Source organism: Silene latifolia, chromosome X (assembly GCF_048544455.1).
Source record: "Silene latifolia isolate original U9 population chromosome X, ASM4854445v1, whole genome shotgun sequence".
NCBI classification, from domain to species: Eukaryota; Viridiplantae; Streptophyta; class Magnoliopsida; order Caryophyllales; family Caryophyllaceae; genus Silene; species Silene latifolia.
In genome coordinates, this window is record NC_133537.1 from 311,428,522 (window position 1) to 311,455,103 (window position 26,582).

At 37.3% G+C, this 26,582-nt stretch overlaps 1 protein-coding gene across 1 annotated transcript; it reads left to right on the forward strand.

The window, feature by feature from the left end:
• The first annotated feature begins 214 nt into the window (after positions 1-214).
• On the forward strand, positions 215-18,968 carry LOC141620521 (uncharacterized). Its single transcript, XM_074437369.1, has 3 exons — positions 215-646; positions 8,231-8,354; positions 15,760-18,968. Exons 1-3 carry the CDS (start codon positions 215-217, stop codon positions 18,966-18,968), a joined length of 3,765 nt encoding a protein of 1,254 aa, XP_074293470.1.
• The last annotated feature ends 7,614 nt before the right edge of the window (positions 18,969-26,582 follow it).

Here is a 26,582-nt window from a genome sequence, read left to right on the forward strand (position 1 = left end):
TGAGGGTTACTCGATCGAGTAAGTGAGGGGCTCGATCGAGTGGGTTATGTGATGCTTTTTGGCCAGGTTCTGGAGTCGAGGCACTCGATCGAGTAAGTGGGCAACTCGATCGAGTGGGTCGAGAGCTCGTCGAGTGTGGTCTGCACAGGTTACACACATGTTTAAGTTGTGGGATGTGTGTTTATCTTTGCCTCTTCTCTTATAGAGCTTAAAGATGCCGCCAAAGAGATCCGCCTTGTATGCTAAAGCTGAGTTTATGAGTGTTAATGAGGTTGCTAAGATGCTTGAGCATCAGGATGCGCTCACTGAGGCCTTAAAGAAGTTTGGGAAGGACAAGGACGCCTGGGTAGATTTTGCTAAGATGAGCATTAACATAGCTCGTTTCAACCCAAAGGAATATATGGGTACAGGTGCGCCAATTTTGCTTGACAATTGGCATAAAAAGATGGAGAATATCGTCAATGTGGTTCACTGTCCCGAGGACTTCAAAGTGGAACAAGTTGCGTTCGACTTGAGAGATGCGGCTGAAGAATGGTGGGATAAGCTAAGGGAGAGTGCTCTCGACTTGTATGTGAGGCAGGGGAAGTCAGCTATACCTTGGAGTGAGTTTAAGATAGCTATGCGCCGAGAGTTTGTACCTGAGCATGTCCGTAGTAAGCTGAGAGAGGAGCTTGATGATTTCAAAATGACTCCGGAGATGTGTAATACTCCGTGTTTTAGTTGGAGTACTCGGTCGAGTGTGTGTTACTCGGCCGAGTGTACTTGACCGAGTAAAACGGTTCAGCGAGTTAGACGATTTATTTTATGTTTCAGCCAAGGTTTTTGTTTATAACTGTTAAGTCTTTTCTAAAATCATTTTAGCTTTTCTAAAACTCATTTCTAAACATATAGAGAGGGAGAGAAAGAAGAGATGGACGAGCCTTTCATTTGATTGAAGATTTCTCACCGATTTCAACCTAATTCGATTTCCCTGTTTGTAAGTCGATTTCATTCAATTGTTACTATTTTAATGCCTTCTTCATCAAAAAAGTTTGAAAATAGAGTCCTGGTTATTTGATGTCTAGTTTATGCATATCAAATTTAGTAGTCAAATTATTTATGCTTTGTCCTAGGTGATTTATTTATGAACATGTCGCTGAAAAGTCCGCGAATCTGATTTGGTTGTGGAAAATGATTTGAAACCCAAATTTAAATATCGATTCAGTTTTGGGGGTTTTTAATACATCATCTTTGTAGAGTCTAGATGACAATAGGATTTAGAATTTCTGAAAAATAATGCTTTAAACTCGTTTTAGGAATCAATACTTTTTATGCGACAGATTCTATCAGCTTTTGGAAATAAGTCTGAAAACCCTTGATAAGTTTGGAATTTGAGAAAAATACGTTAGATATGATTTATAGATAAGACGCATGGGGTTCCAATACAATTGTCCTTGCATCGAGTCGATTTTCTTTAAGTTGATATTCCTATTAAGTTATGGATTTTATACCGAGTCTGTCATATGCTGGAAAATCAGGAAGAGTCTTGTTTGTTCTTTAAGTTGATATTCCTATTAAGTTATGATGAGTCTAGGTTATGTGCATGATTGATTAATTGATTGAGTAGGTGGTAATTATAGATAATTATGTTATGTAGGTGATGGATATGTGAAAGATCATAATTGATTGCTTGTGTGTGCTTGGATTCGAAAAGGTAGGGTTTCCCTACTCAGCTCCTGTTTAATTGATTTGAGATTATGTTGTTTTGCGCACGATTGTTTGTCTGCTGATCATTGTTGGAGTGTTGGTGCGGTGTTGGTGTTGTGATGATTGTGGTCGAGTCACTTGCGGGAGTGACTTCACACCCTAGTTCGCCCTCCGTGGAACCCGCCATGGGAGGGGATGTGCACATTAAGGGACAGGGATATCGATCGTTGATGAGCGAGGCTTAGGTGGGGATTGTCTGCGGTCCCCCACTGGCAGCGAGGATTACCTGTTGCAATGGGTAATCTGGCAGGGCTACACACTTCGGTGTGTAGTCGGTTACTGTGTGAGATCGGGAGACCGGAGGAGGATGATGATCAGCTGGTTGCCTATTGTACTTGTCTTGCTTTGATTATTCAGTAACTGACCCCGTTTTTGTTTTGTAAAATCTGTGGTGATCCATTCGGGGATGATGAGCAGATTGTGACAGGTGATGCAGTTCTTTAGCTATGGGGCAGTCATAGGGAGTCATCACTCGAGTCTAGCTTCCGCCGTCAAGACGCTTAGCTTTCATTTCTAGTTGTTTAGCTTTCACAGTGTTACTTTGGTTTTGATTTTGGGAACATGTAGTCGTTAAACTTAGTTACACTTTAATAAATGTGTTTTGGATTGTTAACTTTTATATACTAACCTCGGGCAACCGAGATGGTAATAGTCTCTCATGCTAGGGTAGTCCTTGGTAAGGTACATTGGTATGAGGGGGTGTTACAAAGTGGTATCAGAGCGACGATTCCGGCACCTAAAACTAATGAACCAAATAAACTTAGGGAGTCTAAATAAAATGAACCTGGGGAGAGTTGTTTGGAGCTACCACAAAGACTTGGGAGACGTCCCGAAGTCGCATTGAGTCCCTTACGATCTCGAGCCGGTCACATGGGGGAGTCTTGGGAACCGTTGTGTGTTTAAAGTCATGTGTGCTGTAATTGTAGTTGTGATTTTTGTGAAGTTGTTGGATGAAGTGAGAAAGTAATTTGTGTTATACTTGTACCTTTAAGTATATATTGGATGAAGTATATTTTTGGGTTGAATAGAAGTGATTGGAGTATATGTAATGTGATGTGGGGTATGTCTATATGATCATGATGATGTTAATGTTTGGTTTGTTGGTAGTAGCATGTGCTTAAGGTCATGCGTCTATATATATGAATGTTGTGTTTAATTTACATATGGGTATGATAAAAGTTCACCTATGTACTGGTTTTTAGAAGTATTGAGTTCTTATTGTTTGCCTCATTCATGTTCAAGTTGTTGTGTTAAGAAAAAAATGATTTGAATAAAAACCAATTATGGAAGAGCTGTCTTAAAACTATCAAAAGTCGAGTTCTAGAAATGAAATTACTGTAATTCCAATTGGAGGTGATAGCTTGTCCTCTTACGATTCTAACGATAGGTCACACGCCCAAAATGACCAAGTAACGAGTGAGATATGAATGTTTTACGAAAATTGGACGTTGCTGAGAACTGTGCCGATACTCGACTGAGTAGGCCTTACTCGGGCGAGTATGTTTCATACTCGACCGAGTAACCCATATTCGGCCAAGCAATCTTTCTGTGATAATCCTGTTCAGCTTCTAGAGTCGTGAACTCGGGCGAGTAGTCTCACTACTCGACCGAGTGTCCTGTACTCGGTAGAGTACGTCATGTACTCGATTGAGTTTGTTATGTGACCGAATCTTATGACCAATTGTACTACGTGATGTTAAGTTTCTTACTTTGTTTTTGATAAATGCTTGGTTAAGTACTTGGGGAAGACAAGTAAAGTAGCATAAAGAATTGCAAGGAATAAAGATTGAAAGATGGTTTATTTCTCAGATTCTGCCTCTTAATTGTTTTGGCTGCAATTTTATACGTGTTTAAGATATGTTAACTAAATTTTTATATGTGTTAGTCTCGTGTGTTAGCTTTCATTTGCCGCTTGTTTCATGCCTATACAAGTTACAGATAAAGAAAAACAAATATTTTAGTGAGTAGTGGTCAGAATGTTACTGCACCGTGCTAATTACGACCAACCAATTTGGAAAATTTAGCATTTGATATGTGTACATGATTTTTGAGTGATTCCAACTCTCCTAATTAGTAGACTCGTAGACATTTCCAAATTGATAAACCTCACCTGATATGTATATGTTATTAATGAATTATGAATTTTGCAAGTTGACCTTGAAACGTGACAAATTGTTGATAACAATCTGTTTTGACCTGTCGGATTGGGAAAATCCTTATTAATTGATTATTTGTGCTTTGGACCTAATTCTAACTCACCCCATTCCGTGACTCTCTGTATTTTCTAAAAATTATAAAAACTCATGTATTCGTTAAGTTGTTATTTATTGGTGATTCTGGAAGTTATAGCATGCTTTATAGTGCCTGTGAATGTGTGTTTGATGACAAGTTTCTAATAAAGTTTACCCTATGAATTTTGAAGTCTTAGTTTCTATGTTTTGGCAACATGTTTAGGTGACATGAGAAGTAGCTGAACCTATAAGCCTATGTGGAATAAGTGATGACATTGAAAGATTGTGGGTGTCGTGTCTTATATGCCACTTATTACATAACGATGTCTGCAAATAGCATGAACATGAATGATAGCTAGGTTGATTAAGTGGATTGATTGTTGCACTTATTATAGATAGTAACAAGTGTGATTACCTAAGCTAACGAGTCTAGTTGAGTCAAATATGTTACATGGTTGATTATTATATTATCGGCATGAATATGGGATAGAACACAATAGGTGTTGAATGAATTGTTGTAGAATAAGGTAATTCGTATAATAGTCCATGAATAATATACGATGAGTTAATGGTGTTAGTAATTATCAGGTAAATTGGGGTAAACATACAAATAAGAAGCTAATATGTTGAAACGGAAGTATTAAGTGATTCATTTGTATAAGATTAGTCCAGCATGTCTAGTGATATGACAATATATGGTTGACGGTGCAAATAGATGGTTTATGTGATGACGTGAGCAGCTGAATGATAGTTAATTGATGGTAATATATTGGTGTTGAAGTGTGCACTTTATTTATTTATTTTGTGATCCACATGAGTTGACCTAGAACAAGTAATTAATCACAATGCAAAGGATGATTTTCCTAGTATGTATTGTGCTTATAAACAAGTGTGTAGTAATAATTCGAACATGTGTGGGTACCGAGTTTGAGCATGATGTGGAATTACGGGTTATACATGTATAATTGATTCATGTGCATATTTTAATTTATTTGCCAAGTAGTACTAATGTGGATACAAATTTGTGCGTAATAGCGAGAATTAGCAACTTATACTATGTATGTACAGCTTAATGAAAGTAATAAGCATGAGTAACGATAAGATGCCTTTTGTTGTTTGCATCCCTTGTGCATTCTTGATAGTTGCGATGAAATTGGTAACTCTGTCGGAAAGCATGATTAGTAACATAATAATTAAGTCAAGCATGTTCGGTTATTTTAACTAGTATAACATTGATATGTAATTAAAGGTTGTGTTATTGCATGTGTTTATTGTTCGAGTATATGTGCATAAACAGTGATTTGGTCTCGTCCTTTTGGTATTAGTTGGCTAAGTGAGCTTTGGCTTGCATTAGGGCTTCACGAGTTGTTACTGAAATGTGACATGATTTGATGATTTACAATCTCCTAGGAACAGGTTAAATATGACAGATAAGCACAAATATTGACCTTATATGGTGGATTGTGGTTTGTTATATCGTAAAAGACGTTGGTGTTGCATCACAAAACCCCGGGGTCTGTAGGTATATGAGATGAATAAGAAACTTCGAGACGAAGTTTGTTTTTAGGGAGATGTAATGTGATGATATGTTTTTCTATGTGGTTATTTGGATTTCCATTAGTAATTACTACTTCAAACAATGCTGTAACATGTTTATTATATTGAATGATAGCTTCCGTGTGTGGTCGAACTATAGTTGTATATGCTGTTTATATGTTTTATTTAGAATTGTATAGTTGCATATGTTGTTTATATGTTTTATTATGAATTGTATTTGTATGGAAGGACCGTGATATCGCGTGGCTTGTGTGGTTTTATATGAGTTAGGTTACGGGGACGTAACCTTCTTTTATGGGGGATAAAATGTGACAACCCGAGTTTACTCAAGTCTATATGAGTTAGCATGGATTTTACTAGTTATGCATATGAGTTATATTATGAGTATGAGTTATATTCTGTTAATTATATGTGATGTTAGGTGTCGTTGGTTGTAGTTGGTGCAAACTTCGGGGACGAAGTTCTTTTTAAGGAGGGAAGACTGTAATACTCAGTATTTTAGTTGGAGTACTCGGTCGAGTATGTTACTCGGCCGAGTGCACTTGACCGAGTAAACCGGTTCAGCGAGTTAGACGGTTTATTTTATGTTTTAGCCAAGGGTTTTTTTTTTATAACTGTTAAGACTTTTCTAAAATCATTTTAGCTTTTCCAAAACTCATTTCTAAACATAGAGAGAAAGAGAGAAAGAAGAGATGGACGAGCCTTTCATTTGATTGAAGATTTCTCACCGATTTCAACCTAATTCGAATTCCCTGTTTGTAAGTCGATTTCATTCGATTGTTTATACTATTTTAAATCCTTTGTCTTAAAAATGTTTGAAAAGAGAGCCCTGTTTATTTGAAGTCTAGTTTATGCATATAAAATTTAGTAGTCAAATTCTTTATGGTTTGTCCTAGGTGATTTATTTATGAACATGTCGCTGAAAAGTCCGCGAATCTGATTTGGTTGTGGAAAATGATTTGAATCCCTAATTTAAATGTCGATTCAGTATTGGGGCTTTTTCATACATCATCTTTGTAGAGTCTATATGACAATAGGATTTGGAATTTCTGAAAAATAATGTTTAAACTCGTTTTATGAATCAATACTTTTTATGCGACGGATTCTGTTAGCTTTTGGAAATCAGCCTGAAAACCCTTGATAAATTTGGAATTTGAAAAAAATACGTTATATATGATTTGTAGCTAAGACTCATGGGGTTCCAATCCAATTGGCCTTGCATCGATTCGATTTTTCGGGAATTAGTTATGCATTTTATACCGAGTCTGTCATGTGCTGGAAAATCAGGAAAAGTCGTGTTTGTTCTTTAAGTTGATATTCCTATTAAGTTATGATGAGTCTAGGTTATGTGCATGATTAATTAATTGATTGAGTAGGTGGTAATTATCAATAATTATGTTATGTAGGTGATGGATATGTGAAGGATCATAATTGATTGCTTGTGTGTGCTTGGATTGCGAAAAGGTAGGGTTTCCCTACTCGGCTCCTGTTTAATTGATTTGAGATTATGTTGTTTTGGGTACGATTGTTTGTCTGCTTATCATTTTTGGAGTGTTGGTGAGGTGTTGGTGTGGTGATAGTGTTGGTGTTGTGATGATTGTGGTGGAGTCACTTCCGGGAGTGGCTTCACACCCTAGTTCGCCCTCCGTGGAACCCGCCACGGGAGGAGATGTGCACATTAAGGGAGAGGGATATCGCTCGTTGATGAGCGGGGCTTAGGTAGGGATTGGCTGCGGTCCCCCACTGGCAGCAAGGATTACCTGTTGCGATGGGTAATCTGGCAGGGCTACACACTTTGGTTTGTAGTCGGTTACTGTGTGAGATCGGGAGACCGGAGGAGGAGGATGATCAGCATGTTGCCTATTGTACTTGTCTTGTTTTTATTATTCAGTAACTGACCCCGTTGTTGTTTTATAAAATCTGTGGTGATCCATTCGGGGATGGTGAGCAGATTGTGACAGGTGATGCAGTTCGTTAGCTATGGGGCAGTCATGGGGAGTCATCACTCGAGTCTAGCTTCCGCCGTCAAGAGACTTAGCTTTCATTTCTAGTTGTTTAACTTTCACAGTGTTACGTTGGTTTTGATTTTGGGAACATGTAATCGTTAAACTTAGTTACACTTTAATAAATGTGTTTTGGATTGTTAACTTTGATATACTAACCTCGGGCAACCGAGATGGTAATAGTCTTTCATGCCAGGGTAGTCCTTGGTAAGGTACCTTGGCATGAGAGGGTGTTACAAGATGACTGTGGCTGAGTACTATCATAAGTTTAATGAGAAGTCTAGGTACGCAGAGGATATGGGACTGAGTCAGGAGAACTTGACATTGAGATTTGAGAAGGGTTTGACCTATAAGCTTATGGAAAAGCTACTGGTTTGGGTCCTTACAGATGTTAAGGAAGTGTATGAGAGAGAGGAAAAAGCTGAGAGATTGGTCGAAATGGCCAAAGAGAATAGGGAGAGAGGTCCTGAGAAGAGGAAGGCTGAGAGTGAGGGTGGTGGTCAGTCCAGTTACAAGAGGGGCAACCATAAAAAATCGAGGGCTTACTCACCGGGATCGGGGTTTAGTGGTGGAGCTTCCTATGGGCGTGGCCGTGGTGGTGGTAGTAGCAGCTGGGGTGTATCTTGTTGTAACTATGGCGGTATAGACCACTAGAGACATGAGTGCATCAGTGTTGTGGGCATGGGATTTCAGAGGCCATCGCAAGGGAGTTTCTCTCAGGGTCCGTCTCAGAGTTATACTAGCAACAGGCCGGCTAGGTCATGGAACAATCAGGGTGGTCAGAGTAACAACAACGGGGGATCTGACCGCAATGGCGGTAAGTGTTATCAGAGACCGGCAGCTACCAAAAACAAGGGGTCGACTGCTAAGCCGTCTACTTCTGCTAGTACTATCCAGGGAGGTGGACAGAAGACTAGTGGCAAGTTATTCATGATGGACAAGAAAGCTGTTGAGGATGATGCTTACGTTAACACGGGTACTTTTCTTGTTAATGGTGTTTTTACCTTTGTTTTGTTTGATTCGGGTGTGTCACACTCTTTTGTATCATCGAGTCATGCTAAGCTTTTGGGAATAAGAGAGTTTTAGTCTGTAAAGATGAGGTTTTTATACCGTCGGGTGAGTCTGTATCTTGTGGGAGGTTGTATAGGGGTGTGTCTATGAAAGTTAGGCAGGTTGACCTTCCAGTGGATTTGTTAGAGTTTCCTATGGATGGTTTTGAGATGATAGTTGATATGGATTGGCTAGGTAAGAACAAGGTTAGAATAGATTGTCACAAAAAAAGAGTTTCTTTGAGAGGTGCTAAGGGAGTTAGTGTGTCTTATCGCGGGTTTGATGTCAAACCCAAAGTCAAAGTGATTGTAGCGGTGACATTGAAGTCTTATCTGAGGAAGGGGTGTCCTTTGATTCTATGCCATGTAAAAGACCATAGTAAGGTGAGTTCGACAGTTGATCAGATACCAGTGGTGGAAGAATTTCCAGATGTTTTTCCAGAAGAGATACCAGGTTTACCACCAAAGAGGGAGATAGATTTCAGTGTGGAGCTGAAACCAGGGACGAGACCAATCTCTAAGGCCCCATACCGCATGGGTCCTAAGGAGTTGGAGGAGCTGAAGAAATAGCTGGATGATTTGATAGATAAGGGATACATTAGAACTAGTGTATCGTCGTGGGGAGCACCAGTTCTGTTTGTGAAGAAGAAAGATGGGAGTTTGAGGTTGTGCATAGACTACAGAGAGCTGAACAGGGTTACAGTAAAGAATAAGTATCCATTGCCAAGGATAGATGATCTGTTTAACCAATGGAACGGGGCAGTAGTCTTTTCCAAGATTGATTTGAGGTCGGGTTACCATCACGTGAAGATTCGGGATGAGGACATACCAAAGACAGCTTTTACATCAAGGTATGGTCACTATGAGTACGTGGTGATGCCGTTTGGGTTGTCTAATGTACCAGCAGTGTTTATGGATTTGATGAACCGGGTCTTCAGTCAGTTTTTGGATGGATTTGTGGTGGTGTTTATAGATGATATCTTAGTCTATTACAAGACTAAGGAGGAGCATGAGGAGCACTTGAGGTTGGTATTTCAGACTTAGCGTGACAATCAGGTGTATACAAAGTTGTCTTAGTTTGAGTTCTGGCTCGAGGAAGTTGCCGTTCTGGAGCATGTGATTTCCAAGGATGGTGTAGATGTGGATCCAACAAATATAGAGGCAGTGTCTAAGTAGGAATCACCGAAGAATGTGGCAGAGATCAGGAGTTTTTTGGGTTTGGCAGGGTACTATCGTCGGTTCGTGAAAGACTTTTCAAAGATCGCCAGACCTATGACAGCGTTGATGAGGAAAGAGAACAGGTTTCATTGGGATGAAAGTTGTGAGACGGCGTTCCAAACATTAAAGGAGCGTTTGACCACAGCTCCAGTCTTAGCTTTACCTGAAGGGTGTGAGAACTTTGAGGTATATATAGATGCTTCAAAAAATGGTTTAGGTTGTGTGTTGATGCAGAATGGAAAAGTAATTGCCTATGCTTCTAGGAAATTGAAGCCTTATGAGGAGAACTATCCGACACATGATCTAGAGTTGGGTGCGGTTGTGTTTGCTCTCAAGATTTGGAGGCACTATCTTCACGGAGCGACCTTTAAGGTGTTTTCAGATCACAAGCGTCTCATGTACATATTTACTCAAAAAGAGCTGAACATGAGACAGAGGATGTGGATGGAGCTGATACGGGACTATGACATGGATATCATATACCATGAAGGGAAGGCAAACGTTGTTGCTGAGCATTGAGCAGGAAGAGTGTGCATTCTCTATGCACAGCTATGTCTTTGATGAGATTGAGAGATGAGGTGGGGAAGATGGGGATACATGGGATATAGAAAGGGGATGCTAGAGGGGACTTGATAGTGGAGCCGGACTTATATGATGATATTCACAGGAAGCAAGCTTTGGATCCTAAGATTGAGGAATGGAGAGTTGGAGTAGAGAAAGGGACAGTGTCTCGGTTCTCTATGCATACAGATAAGTGTTCGGTTTGATGGGAGATAGTGTGTTCTTAATGACGAGGAGTTGAAAAAGATAATAATGATAGAGGCCCATTCCACACCGTATTCAATACAGCCGAGTGGTGACAAGTTGTATATGGATTTAAAGAAGACTTTTGGGTGGCCTGGGATGAAGAAGGAAACAGCTGAGTTTGTGGCTCGATGTTTGACATGTCATAGAGTTAAGGGAGAGCAACAACGACCACAAGGTAAGATTCAGTCTCTTGAGGTACCTGAGTGGAAATGGGAATCTATCTCTATGGACTTTATAGTAGGCTTACCGAGGAGTCAATAGGGTAACTGTGACACCCCCATACTCCAAGTGCCTTACCAGGACCACTTAAGGTATGAGAACATCACCATCTCGGTTACCCGAGGCAATGATAACCAAATGACAATGAAGAAACATAATTTAAATAACAATATAGTTTAAAGTGATTACATAAACAAAACCAAAACTGTTAAACTGAAATACAAAGTACTCAAAACAGTCTACTGATAAAACTATCAAAACTACTAGACATCGTCTGACACAGCGGAAGATTTCTAACTGTAACGTGATGACTCATCCTAGCTATCCCATACGCGTCATAACATACCTGCTCAATAACTGCTCACCATCCCCGAATGGATCACCACAATTTTTAAAACCTTTAAACGGGGTCAGTACTAATTACACAATCAAAGCCACACTGAAACAATCATACAAACAGCTCACACACAATCCCAGTCACCATCTCCAATCACCTCAAAACTGTCTACAAACTAAAGTGTGTAGCCCTGCCAGAGTACCCATCGCAACAGATACTCCTCACCACTAGTGGAGGACCCGAGCCGTTCCCACCTAAGCCCCGCTCATCTCCATCGAGCGATAAACCCATGTTCATTAAAGTGCACATCCCTTCTGTGGCGGGTTCCACAGAAGTTGAATCAAGGGCGTGAAGCCACTCCCGCAATTGACTCCACTCAGCCAGGGACGCACCCCGAAGATCACAGACAATTAAACAGTAATCACAATACAAAACCAACAGCCGTCTGAATCAATCAACAATATGAAATCACAACCATCTGAATCAACCAACAATATGAAATCACAACCGTCTGAATCAACCAACAATCACTAACTACAGCATAATCACCACACATTATGTAACTAATACTAAGTTGGGAAACCCTACCTGGAAAAGCAATCACCACAGACGGTCTAGCAGCTAATCAAAATCGTTCTTCAATGAAATCACCTCCTATCAAACATACAATCATACAATCACCATCTAATAAACACAATACTCCCAAAACCCCCAAATTACCTAATTAGGGTTTCAACTAAAATCAACGAATCAACATAAAAACGGTACAAGGATCTTACCCATAATATGACGGTCTCAACGGTATAAAGAACTCAGGAGTATGAAGACACAAGCCTTAGGATTTGATAACAATATGAGAGAGGAGAACTACGTAACCTTGTTTTCTCTTTTGTGAAGTTTAGAAAAAGTGTAAAAGTGAAAAGAAACTGACGGATTAAGTTTATATATCTTTCTCACCTTGCTATCAAACCCCGTCAAAACAACCCGTAAAAGTAACTTACTCGATCGAGTAAGTAACTTACTCGATCGAGTGCCCCTTACTCGATCGAGTGCCACACATACTCAATCGAGTACCCATCAGACAAACTACTATTTCATATAAAAACATACTTACTCGACAGAGTAAGCCCCACTCGATAGAGTACCCATAGATATAGAAAACCGTAGTATTATAGTCTTCCCTCCTTAAAAGGAACTTCGTCCCCGAAGTTCAACCCATACTCAAAAACAAACAAACATACTAACTCGATCAAGACACAACAACGCAACTAAGAACTCAAAATAAAACTTCAACCTACCAAACATGAACTCGTAACACCAACTCCATCAACTATTCCTACCTCCACAACATGGCTCATGATATCGTATCAACTCCATTATATCTCTCTCGACACTAACTCCATACACTACCAACTACCGTCCACAAACGCTGCTAGCTCCATACTATATCATCCACTAGCAAATTCAATATCAAGGCACTCATAGACATCAAACGGAATGTTACATTCTACCACCCTTAAAAGGAACTTCGTCTTTGAAGTTTACTCACACTCATACACATCATCATGCCACTGTCAACACTCTCAAACTCCTAAACATCATCATCCAACTGTTAACACTATCGAAGTATTCTTCCATTCCTAAACACCGAACTACTACAAGCACAACCATGAAACTCTCTTTTATCGTATCCTACTCCTCTTAAAACAAATGTTACGTCCTCGTAACTCACTAATACTAAATCCTTAGCTATATCTTCTCCTTATCGTCATCACCACGACATGTCAAAGATAACCGCCTATAATCTAGACACTCACCATTCCTATATCCACGTCTCTCTTACTTAAACAGTTCTCCCACCTCAATTCACTCGGCACACCACCTAACCTATACCACAAAATCTTTAACATAACCAATACTCCAACTCTTCCACATTACCGCAACACGACATACCTCTCTATATAAACTATATAAACTCCTATCGTCAAAAACATAGCTCACGATTCACACTTGTTACGTACACTCATTCTAGATCCTCAAGTTCTTTTCTTTCATCACTGCGAAACTCATACATGACACTAAATCCAAACACCCTACACTCACTGTCCTAAAATCTGATTATGAACCCCCTGCAGCGTCCATATTAGTACAACACATGTTCCACAAATCACTTACCATGACTATGTCTACTGATGCCTCATCTTAAAACAAGATCAAAATTACTATAACAACTTCTCACAACTGTGTCCCACCAACAGAATATCACTATACCATGACAACAATGAAAACATACCCAACTCTCTTTTATATCATATTGTACCCTCATTCCCAAACTGAAACTGGTAAGAAACATGAATAAACAAAACAATTGTTTATCTGTACAAACTGAAACTCTCAGGAAGCAGCAGCAAACAAAACAACAATCTATGTATGACTGGTATGTACTTTTGAGAACTCGTATCATAATCATCCCACCTACTCCACCCCAACCGGTGACGGCATCGCAACACCGCCACCAATAGCCGTACCGCAGCGCGAAAACACCCGCATCACAACACGAAGTACCGTGCCCGGATCACCACCCGAGGCAAAACAACCACATCGATGGACATCACAACCACATACAATTCCCATAAACACTGACTCGGTATAACTTTCCGGACAAGAAAATTTACTCAAAACTGTTTTACTAGATCATAATACAACATATTATACTGAATAAACATACAAGAATCTCATGCATATCATCCATACATTTTCACGGAATAAACAAGTATCATCAATACACATATGATTTTAACTATTCATGCCAGATCAATCAAATTATTACCTTTTTAAACATCATTTCAATAGGTTACCGTATCCAACATATATTACAGAACATTCAGATAACAGCTTTATAATTATCACACCATACCACTTCTTGTGAGGTCAGAACCCCACATAAACATTTATACACATCATAGACCCGTAATCACATCCAATTAGTCAGTCTTGATCACGTAAGTTACCACTCGATCAAAGGTTACCTGTCACCCGAGCTTAACTCATATGCCCCTCATAACATATTCTCCCATTCGCAGAACGATCATTTCCTGCCAAACATAACCATAACATTAATACTCAACTACTAGCGGTAGAAAATATCAGTATACTTCATCAAGAATTTCGGATTATAACGAAATTATAAATCTGAAATTGCTAGTCATAAATGAAATTACATAAACAAAAAGAATAGAGATTTAGAATTAACCTTTAGTCCTAGCAAATTTGGCCTAGGAACAAATATCAAATCGATATTCTCCTAATTGTTGCACAAAAAATGCTTTCACTACAACAATATGGGGCAAAAGCATCATCAATAAGTAACCATCTAAGTATTTATATGGTTTCTTTGGTCAAAGAAACCATTCAATAAAGAAAAATGATCTCTTTCAAATAACAAAGAAACCACTATAGTGCAAAAATGGTTTCTTATATTAAAATAAGAATTAAAAAAACTTCCAGCATATATTCTAGTCACTTGCTCTCTCAAAGTAAATATCTCAACCACTCTATTTAGAAAAAAAAAAGGAGGTAAAATTAATACCCAGAATGATTGTGTAAAACAAGATAGAACTCCATAAATTAGAACTCCAGAAATTATACCCAAAATTCTCATCTTAACTTTCATCACTTTAGATCTAAACCTTGTCACAATCTCTCAGCACCAAGGCCCTGCTACGACAACGCCAAAGCCCTGCTACGACAACGCCGCAGCTCTCCGCCGGTGAAATCTCTCTGACATAAGAGGTATTTTGTTTCTCTTATCCTATTTGAACTAATTGTATATGAAATTATAATTGTTGGTTACATTTTATATCCTTTGACTGATATGGGTAAAACCGTAACAAAAAAAAAATCTAAAGGAAGCTAGTGTCTTTTGAAATTAGGGTTCATATATAATTGGGGATTTTGTATGAAAAAGATTATGTTAATGTGTTGTACTGTTGTTGTGTTTATATGATGTTCTTAGATATGAATGATGTTAAATTGAGAGATTTATGAAGTTCCCGATTTAAAAGGTTCTGAAAATTAGCCCTCGAGTTGGAAACTACAGAGTAAATCATTTATCATTAAACCAGAATATAGTTCCTTCAAGTAAAGAAGCTACCATTCTAAACTAATGATTACTATGTACCCGTTTACCATGTACAATATACAATTAAGTGATTAACTAATTTAGCAAAAACTCCTTAATTTAAGAATTTGTAAAAACCTGAGTTTGTACAAGGGGATTTTATCAAACACTACCTACTGTGTACCTCATTTTTAAAAATACTTGTTAACATCTTGTTCTTTGCATTCTACTATCTTAATTTATCAATATTTTGTCACACTACCAAAATGCTAAGTTCTGGCCAATTTGGTCAATATTCTTGCACGCACATATGACTTGCGAATAATTTTAGACCTGATTTTGGTGAGAACTACATAACAGTTCTACCATTAAGTTTGGACTCTATGTAGAAATCCACATATTGTTAATTAATTACTCGTATATGTTTGTACGTTATTTTTTTTTTTTTTTTTTTTTTTGTGAACTTGTGTAGAAATGGATCGAAGTTGGATATCAAATACAGTACCGGGTGACCCAAAATACAAAGCCGGGGTATTGGAGTTTATTAGTTTTGCTAGTAAGAATAAAGGAGAAGATACTAGGTTACCTTGTCCTTGCTACATGTGCCATAATTTTTTGTATAAGAGAGTTGATGAAATACTTAATCATTTGGATAAATGGGCGTTTGATAAAACATATACTCGTTGGATATGGCATGGTGAAGATAAGGAAGAAACTTCGACCAGTTCATTTTTAGATAATGAGAATGGATTTGATAACACTAATGAAGGTGATAGGTTAGATGAGATGTTACGTTCAGCCCAAGATAAATTCAATGACAATCCCGAAACATTTGAGACATTGTTAAGTGATTCTGAGAAGCCCTTGTATGTAGGCAGCAAATATACAAAATTGTCAAGTATATTAAGGTTATACAACATAAAGGCTGGACATGGTTGGACGGATAAAAGTTTTAGTTTGTTACTTGACGTGTTAAAAGATATGTTACCAGAGGATAATGTCCTTCCAAGTACTACTTATGAGGCAAAGAAGTCATTGTACCCAATGGGCTTGCAATATGAAAAAATTCATGCTTGTTCGAATGACTGCATACTATTTAGGAAGGAGTATGAACCTTTGCAAAATTGTCCTAAATGCAAGGCGTCAAGGTACAAGAAGAAGGATGGAGTGCCAGCAAAGATTTTATGGTATTTTCCAATTATACCATGGTTCAGACGGTTGTTTTCGCATCCTGAAGATGCAGAAAGGTTGACATGGCATAAAAACGGCCGAAAAGATGATGGCTTACTTAGACACCCGGCTGATTCCCCACAATGGAAGTTTATTGATGGAAAATATTATGAGTTTGGTAAGGAAGAACGCAACCTACGCTTGGCATTGTCAACAGATGGAATGAATCCATTTCGTTCCCTTAGTAGTACCTACAGTACTTGGCCAGTTATTTTAGTTACTTATAACTTACCGCCTTCTTTGTGTATGAAAAGAAAGTACATGATGTTATCCTTGCTAATTTCTGGGCCAAAACAACCAGGAAATGATATTGACGTGTACTTGGAACCTCTTATTGATGATCTCAAATTATTATGGGAAAAAGGTGTTAGCGTGTTTGATGCTTATCGAAATGAAACTTTCAACTTGAGGGCAATGCTTTTTTGCACCATACAAGACTATCCAGCATATGGTAATGTTTCTGGGTATACAGTGAAAGGGGAGAAGGCGTGTCCAGTATGTGATGATGGTATGAAAGGAGAGTGGTTGAGTTCGTCGAGAAAAATGGTTTATACTGGATATCGTGCATATCTACCCGAGGATCATCATTATCGTAAACAAAAAAAGGCATTCAATGGTGAACAAGTATTCAAAGGACGTCCAATGATCTTGACAGGTGAGGAGGTATTTGAAAAAATCAAAGACATTGAGACCAAATTTGGAAAGAAAAATAAATCCACCCTCCCAAAGCAAGGATATAAAAAATGCTCAGTGTTTTGGTCTCTACCATATTGGCGATTTTTGTTTATAAGACATTGTTTGGACGTGATGCACATTGAAAAGAATGTGTGTGATAGTGTGATTGGTACACTTTTGAATATTCCGGGGAAGACAAAAGATGGTGAAAAGGCTAGAGATGACCTGAAGAATATGGGGATTAGAAGTGAACTTCATGTTGTTAAAAATGGAAATCGTAAATATCTGCCTCCTGCTGCTTACACACTATCCAAAAAAGAGAAGAAAGAGTTTTGTGAGTCTTTGGCTAGGGTAAAAGTTCCTGACGGTTATTCTTCCAACATTAGTAGTCTTGTTTCAATGGAGAATTTGAAACTCATGGGTCTAAAATCTCATGATTGTCATGTTCTCATGCAACAATTGTTACCGGTGGCTATTCGTTCTATTTTACCCAAAAATGTTCGTTATGCCATTACTAGATTGTGCCTATTTTTCAATGCCATATTCGAAAAAGTAATTAATCCGAAAGATTTGGATGCGTTAGAGAGTGATCTAATTGTTACTTTGTGTCAATTAGAGATGTACTTTCCTCCATCGTTTTTTGATATAATGGTTCACTTGACTGTGCACTTAGTGAGAGAGGTTCGATTTTGTGGTCCTGTGTATTTGAGAAATCAATATCCATTTGAAAGGCAAATGAAGACATATAAAGGGTATGTTAAGAACTTGTTTCGGCCTGAAGCTTGTATTGCGGAGCGACTGCTATATGAATCTGCTGTTGAACATTGTAATCATTATCTTACAAATGTCGAGGTGATAGGGGTTCCTATATCTCGAAATAGTGAAAGAATAGAAGGAGAAGGTATTAGAGGCCGTAAACAACTTGATCTGTCATTTGAAAAATGGCACATGGCTCACACTTATATTCTTCTCAATGAGGATGAAGTTGTGCCATATGTGCAAAGGCACTTGGATTTCTTAAAATGTCACAATCGAAGAGCAAGTGCAAAAGCAATAGCAACTACACATAACAAATCATTTATCAGTTGGTTCAAGGATGAAGTGATGAGGGAGCTCCGTGAATCAGTGGTATCTGTTTCAGATCGTCTGAAGAGTTTAGCCTACGGACCAAATTTTAGTGCTACCTTCTATTCTAGGTACATCATTAATAGTTGCACGTTTTCAACAAGGGACCAAGATGAAAAAAGTACTACGCAAAATAGCGGTGTAACTCTGGAAGCTATGGGTATGCATTTTGCAAGCGCTAAAGACAATCGTCCAATGTATAGTAAGATGCAATACTATGGAGTCATTGAAGAAATTTTTGAGATGCATTACTCAAGTTTTACAGTACCACTTTTTGGATGTAAATGGGCGGACAACAATACTGGTGTTCACACTGATGATTTGGGATATACTTTGGTCAACTTTGATAAAAGTGGTCATGTACAAGATCCTTTCATTCTAGCAAGTCAGGCGAAAAAAGTTTTTTATATGTCCAACCCAGCTAAAGAAAGATGGTTTGTAGTTATAACACCGAAACCTCGTTATGCTATTGACGACTATGATCATTACGATGATAATATTGAATTTGAGGCAAGATCTCCGATAAGGATAGTGCAAATTGATGATCGTATTGCTGAGGACTCATCCATATATGTACGAAATGACCATAACGAGGGGATTTGGATTGAAGAAAATCGAAAGCGTCGTCGTGAGCACTCTAAACATAAATGAGGTGTGTTTTTCTTTAAGTTCATATCAATTAAAAATGCTTGATTACAGGTATATATGTTCTTCTTTGATGTTGTCTCAGTCTTACCAACGGTAAAAATGCTGCAGTATAAAGCAGTATAAACTTAATTGTACCCGTAGTCCTGAAAATATGCAGCGTTCTTCCCTCTGCTGTCAACTCGTGCAGTAGGCTTGTGAGGGAAATCAACCTTTTCAATTGATTAAAGGAAGATCATTGTTGTTAGCTCTCACAGACCATAAAAATATAATGTAAGACAAACCTATTTAACTAAAATCCGATCTATACAAACCATTTACCCGCTAAAAAATGAAATATAAAAACAACCTGCACCATGTCAGAGTGTTGTTGTTTTTAACTGAAATCCTGTTTATATTGGCTTTTTTGATGTCATGGTGTGAGAAAAAAAGATAAATGACTTTTATTTGATACAATGTCACAGGTGATGAGGTTAGGCCATATTCATTTATATGCGGGAGAGAAACATATGCAAGTAACTATTGCCTTCAATAATTTTGGTGTTGGCCTCATGTAGAGAATGCCAAGGTACTTACTCCTCTGCTGGCCTGTTTCTACTCTTTTTGTTTTTGTTTCATGAATATTGCATATATGTCAATTTCTGGTTTTCTTTTCATGTTTCGTTGGGCAGGCAAGTGTGTAAATACCGTTGTTATCAATAAATGATGGATATTGTTGGGTTGTTATGGTTGTGTTGTTGAGTTGAAGAGATTATTGTTGTTATTTGATTCTTTGATAAAAATCATACCATTGGGTTTGTTGAGTCGGCCAAAAGAAAATTAGCTATGGAGTATTTAGCTACCAGGTTTGATATTTTATGTTTTTTTTTTTTCTGAGATTTCGTATTTTGGTAAATCTTGATTATGAGGCAATTTGCTCAGCCTCTTGTTTTAGATGATGCACTTTTGTTTCTTTTCTTCAAGCTGTGTGTGATAAACACTTCAGATAATAGATTATGGCTAAAGCCTAGAGGTCACAAGACTTCCGTATGTCAAACTTGAACATCAGACCATGGTTTGGTACACGTAATTATATTGTGAAAAACAGACCATGGTTTGATCGGATCCCTCAATTCATGATTACTATGGTTTTTTTTTATTTCTAAGTACATAATGTTACTTGTGATTCCAAAATCGTCAATGACGAGTCAATCCGTGTTCCGATTACATTTACGTTATTCAGATCCAAATAGGTTGTTGGATTAGGCTATTCAATACGTTATGGTTTGCTTGGCCTATTTAATCCTACCATTAACACAAGGTTTTGAACAAATACCTTGCTTTAAAGATGACTCCGCTGAAATTATCTCATTTCTAATTACATTTTATGTTGTGAGCTAGTTGGTATCATCTATTCTTTATAAATGTTCTCGAACTTCTTTATTTGGCAAACATTAGTATTGTTTTTTTAGTTCAAATGATTATTATGTTTTTGTAGGTTAGGAAAATGTGGATTACATTATTTTCTCAAACGCAAGGAAGCAGAGGCGGAAGAAGATCGGACTGAAGTTGATCAATGAGTGTTTGATTTTTTTATGCAATTTTTTAAGAAAATATTGTCATCATTTTTGTATTTCTTACAGAAAATATTACTTGCTTCAAGTAATTGTAAAAACGAGTACACTTTATTTTACATACTCCGTATATGGTATCTTTTTAAATTAGGATGGTATGTGTGTTTTGTTGCATGGAACACGAGTATGCGCATAATCGACTCATTATGGCCACATACGTAATTGTACAACAATGCAGCAGGTCAGGTGGAAAAAAAAATAATAAAAAAAATCAAAGAGACCATACTTCTCTAATACTTGGTTTGGGTAAAGAAACCATTTCTCTCTCTTACTTGGTTTTTAATCATGAGTTAAGAAACCATTTTTTTGACATTAATGGTCTCTTTTTAAGTGGGCAAAGAAACCATTTATCTAGGAGGTATGCTTTGTATCTTTTAATCAAAGAGACCATTTTTATTTACATGGTCTCTTACCCTAAGAGACCTTTGACCTTGAGACCATCTCTATGTTGGTTTCTTAGGTCAATTTGCAATGGTCTCTTTGGCATTTTTTCTAGTAGTGTTTGAGAAATGCCTCTCAATTTGCTAGAATGAGATCCCAAAAATTGATGATTTATTTTTAGGGTTTTTAGTTTTGTGATGATAGAATTAGGTCAAAAGAATAAGAGAAAATGATCCCCCTTTTTCTCACCTTTAAACCGTGCAAATGAGATTAATTAGGGGAAGATATTATTCTTCCCTTTTTCTCTTATTTCGGTTTTTTCCACCAACCACCAAAAATAAGGAGAAAAATATCTTCTTATATTAGGTTGGTTATCTAAATGTATAAATGTGTATTAATTATCTTAATTGTCAATTTATGTCGACATGTATTAATAAGTCTATACACAACAGTTTGTAGTCGATTTATTAATAGTCTGTCAACATTTTATTATGACAATTTCGCATAATATATACATTAACTATAAATATAACATATTTATAATTCGCTAATTAAATATAACTAGTTACGTTTAATTACGAATTAACATCTTAATTCGTTTAAGCTAACATTATATACATTAATTAAATATAACAGTTTATATTCAATTTATGAATTTAACAATTAATTCGTCTCAGCTGGTATTATTTAATTGTATTAAATAATCGTCTCATCATCACATTGACTAACTGTTTAGTCAAATACATGGACTAACCTTTTAGTCATATAAGGCATCAATGTGATTATATTTTCATACAATCACATCTCTCAAACACATCCTTTAGGTGCGACTTTTAGGGACCAGTTGATCACCGCCATCAGTATGATAAAAACGTCAAACTTCTAGCAAGCCAACCGTTATTAAGTAAACGTTAATCAACTGATAAAATACTAAGTATACCCTTGTGAACCTATAAGAGATTTATATATGTTATCACACTAACTATGGAGGACACAAGCCACAAACTCCCACTTGTCATCACAATTGTATGTGCGATAACCGATTCTCACATCCTAAAATTTCTCCCACTCAATGTAAAACAATTTGCAAAATCCGTATTCACAAAGGTCGTATTTTACAAGTGATCAATATCAAGAGTGGTTTTCCCGACTAGAGAGTAACTTAACTGATAAACGAATCATCATTCGAGCATGGCAATGCATTTCAGTTACAACTCCTCGAGTGGCTCTGAGAAATAACTAAACCTGATAAAGGTTGGATATTTTCTTCAACTCGAATCCTGCAGATATAAGCACAGTATGAAATGACCCAGTGAAAATATACATAGCCTCCTGTTACGGTCGACCATGAGAAAGAAACCAAAGTCACCCAAAAACTGCCTTAATCTCAAGAGACAGTCGATAGTCAAAAGAATCGACTCTAGGAACACAATGGACGTCCAATCCACGACCTGGCACTGAATGTTTTTAAACATTTAGGACTCCATTATGTTGTCACAATTTGTCCTACGAGGTATCGTTATAACTCGCATCTGTGATCGATCAGCCAACCGTTTGACTTATGGCTCGTTGAACCCACCATCAATCAACTTCACAAAATAATAGCCAGAGTTATCAGCTCATGTAGGCGATTACGGACCAAAACAAATATAATGTAATTCAGTTCACTTTGTGGCGTTCAATGTTGTTGTACAATCCACATGAAAAACAAAATATGAAATAAAACGATGAAGTTATAAATAGCATATGAAAAAGATAATGTATCGAATCCATAATCAACAAGTACAACTCAGGAACACGTTTAATTCCCATGGAAATAACGTGCCCTTCATGCTTATCATATGACAATGGTTTAGTGAGAGGATCCGCGATGTTGTCATCCGAAGCTATCTTGTCAATCACTATCTCCTCTTGCTCCACGTAATCACGGATCAGGTGAGCCTTCCGATGTATATGTCTAGACTTGTTGCTAGACTTAGGCTCCTTAGCCTGGAAGATGGCACCTCTATTGTCACAATAGATGGTGATTGGGTCATTTGAACTAGGAACTATGGTTAGTCCTTGTAAGAATTGACGCATCCATATAGCTTCCTTTGCTGCTTCTGAAGCGGCATAGTACTCGGATTCAGTAGTAGAATCTGCTACAACATCCTGTTTGGAACTCTTCCAGCTGACCGCAGCACCATTAAGAGTAAAGACGAATCCAGACAGAGATTTCGAATCATCTCGGTCTGTTTGGAAGCTAGCATCTGCGTAACCGATTGCACAAAGCTTAGTATCTCCTCCATAAGTCAATACCCAATCCTTAGTCCTCAGTAGGTACTTGAGGATGTTTTTAACAACTATCCAGTGTGTTTCACCTGGATTGCCTTGGTACCGACTCGTCATACTCAATGCATATGCCACGTCTGGACGTGTGCATATCATGGCATACATGATTGATCCTATTGTAGATGCATAAGGAACACGACTCATGCGTTCAACCCCTTCAGGTGTCGTGGGTGACTGAGACTTGCTCAAATGCATCCCAGACGTCATTGGAAGGTTCCCCTTCTTGGAGTTGGTCATTCTGAACCTTTCAAGAATCTTATCTAAATAAGACTCCTGACTTAGTGATAACATCCGTCGTGATCTATCTCGATAGATACGGATTCCCAATATGCGTTGAGCCTCACCAAGATCTTTCATCTGGAAATGGTTCTTCAACCATCCTTTAACCGAAGATAAGAGAGGAATGTCATTCCCAATCAAAAGTATGTCATTGACATACAATATCAAGAAAACAATCTTGCTCCCACTCAACTTGATATATAAGCATGGTTCCTCGACCGATCGAGTGAAACCATACTCTTTTATAACCTGGTCGAAACGATGATTCCAACTCCGAGAAGCTTGCTTAAGTCCATAAATGGAACGCTTAAGCTTGCACACTTTCTTAGGATTTTCAGGATCTATGAAACCTTCGGGTTGTACCATGTACAACTCCTCCTCCAAATAACCATTTAAGAAGGCGGTTTTCACATCCATCTGCCAAATTTCATAGTCATGAAAAGCGGCAATCGCTAAAATTATCCGAATGGAACGCATCATAACTACGGGTGCAAAAATTTCATCATAATGCAATCCGTGCACTTGAGTGAAACCTTTTTCCACTAGCCGTGCTTTATAGGTATCTGGTTGCCCGTCTACAGAATGCTTTATTTTGTAAAGCCATTTGCACTGTAGAGGTCGTACCTTATTAGGTAAATCAACAAGATCCCATACGTCATTCTCATACATGGAGTCCATCTCGGATTGCATGGCTTCAAGCCATAGCTTAGAGTCGGAACAGGTCATGGCACCTTTATAGGTAGCGGGTTCATTATGTTGGAATATGTGTCCTCCGACAATAATGCGATCACAACTGTCGATCATGATGATCACATGTTTAAATCTCATTTTAAGAATACATGTGGGATGTAATATTTTACAGTCAACTGGTCCACACTTATCGGTAATGATTGGCTGACTAGAGTTTGACATTACTGTCGTGCGACGGTGGTGATCAGTTGATCCCCTTAGGTCATACCTAAAGGGTAACACTCTTAATTGAATATTTAATTGGTCGTATGACGATACGAGTCAATTAAATTACTTAAAATTGACGGACGATTTTGGAAGTAATATTTACGTGTCTCATTGTAATTTGATTAAATAAGAAACGGTCTAAGTAATCGAATTGTGTTATTGCTTAGATGAAATTATTGTTTACGGAAACAATTGAACTGAATGAATAATTTATAATTGGTAAAGTGTTTTGGTACAAGTAATTGTGAATTACTAAGTCGATTTTGTACATGACGTATTTTATTAATACGTTGATTTTTAATACATTAAAAATACATGACAATTTTACATGACTTGTGACATGTGACAAATTGAGAAATTGACAAAGATAAAATGGAATCCATTTTATCTAATATGGACCAAAAAATTGGAGGGAGTATGGTGTTTAAATTATGTTTAATTAATTGAGTAGAAACAACATGATTACACTTCCAACACCTAGCCTTGCATGCCTATTTCTTGATTCGAGAATTAAGCCCATGCATTGGCTCCCCAATCCCTCCTTCCACCGGTTTCCTAAGACCAATTTAGAGAGTTTTTACTCTCTAATTTTTATTCATACTACACACAATTATTTCTAGAGTAAGAAATAAAATTTCCTCTCTACATCTCATAAAATTAGAGAGATAAAAACTCCAAAATTCTTTCCTCTATTTACCGAAATAATAGAGTACGAAATAAATATTTTGGGTCAATTTTATGAAGATTATTATTATTCTAGATCAAGTAATGTTGAACCATATAGATATATGATTAAGTTTTGATAATGACAAGTGTGTGCTTCGTTTTATATATACTCTTGCTTGTAATCGTTTGTTTAGTCTTTGTTAGAATAACTTTGGATTACAAGTTTAGCAAGTAATGTTATAGCTCTCTTAGCTATAACATTGAAGATTTGTGAAGCATCATTCAAGTCATGTTATAGCAGCTTGAGCTATAACATTGAAGGTTCTTAAAGCATCATAAGCAACTGTAACAAGTTTCAAGTATGATGATCATTCAAGCAAAAGGCTAGATCAAGTCTTTAACAAAGCTCAAGATGAAGAGCTTTTGGTCAAGATAAAGAGAAGATCCTTTACTGAAGATCTCCAGGAAGATTAGTTAGTATAGGTCTTCATCTAATGACGGTATCTTAAGATAAGAGTATTGGGAAAGTAAAGTTATAGCTATTTCACCTATAACATTACTAACCAAACTTAAAGTTATAGCTGTTTCTACTATAACTTTAGGTAGCATTTTAATGGCACGATTTTAATAGTTTTTAAAATCATTTTTCAAAGGATAAAATTCTTTAAATATATTTCGAAATCATTTGTGTATATAGTAGAGCTGAATTATGGGTTGTTATAATGGATGACTTGCATATCCCTATTGGTTAGTAAAACGACTTATGGGTCGTCATGCTACCTAGGGTTTGCTAGTCTAATTAACCTAACCCTAATTCATGAAGATAGGTTTTTATCCAAGATGGGCACGGGCCTAGGGTTTTAGCCGTGAGCTGCAAACCATTGGGGCGTGTGAGGTTGTTGTGCTTAAGTAAACTATCTAATCAAATCTAGCTTAAATTATATAAGATATTTTCCTATCTTTATAATATATGATTTGATTTGTTTACTTATTCTAACTTCTTAAAAGATATAGTTTTAGATAACAAATAAGATTTACTTTTATCTTATTTACCTAAACTATAATATCTTGGATTTAATTAGGAAAGAGATCAAGATTTATCTCTTGAAGTCTTTGCCGCCTATCTCACGGCATCCTAGGGTTTCGTGCAAACCCTAGTTCCCTCTTCTACTCTAAATACAATTGATCATTCCTTGTTTAAGTAAGCTTTTCGAAATACTACAATCCTTGCAAAACATTTTTAAGTTTAATTCTTAATTGTCTTATTGTTTTGTTTTTGAAAATATTGCGAAAAGTCGTGCTCATCAAATTGCTTATCTTTCTTAAGATTACGTCATAAGATAATAGTACTTCATATTGTTTCTTACTCGTTCAATTATGTGAACACTTAGAA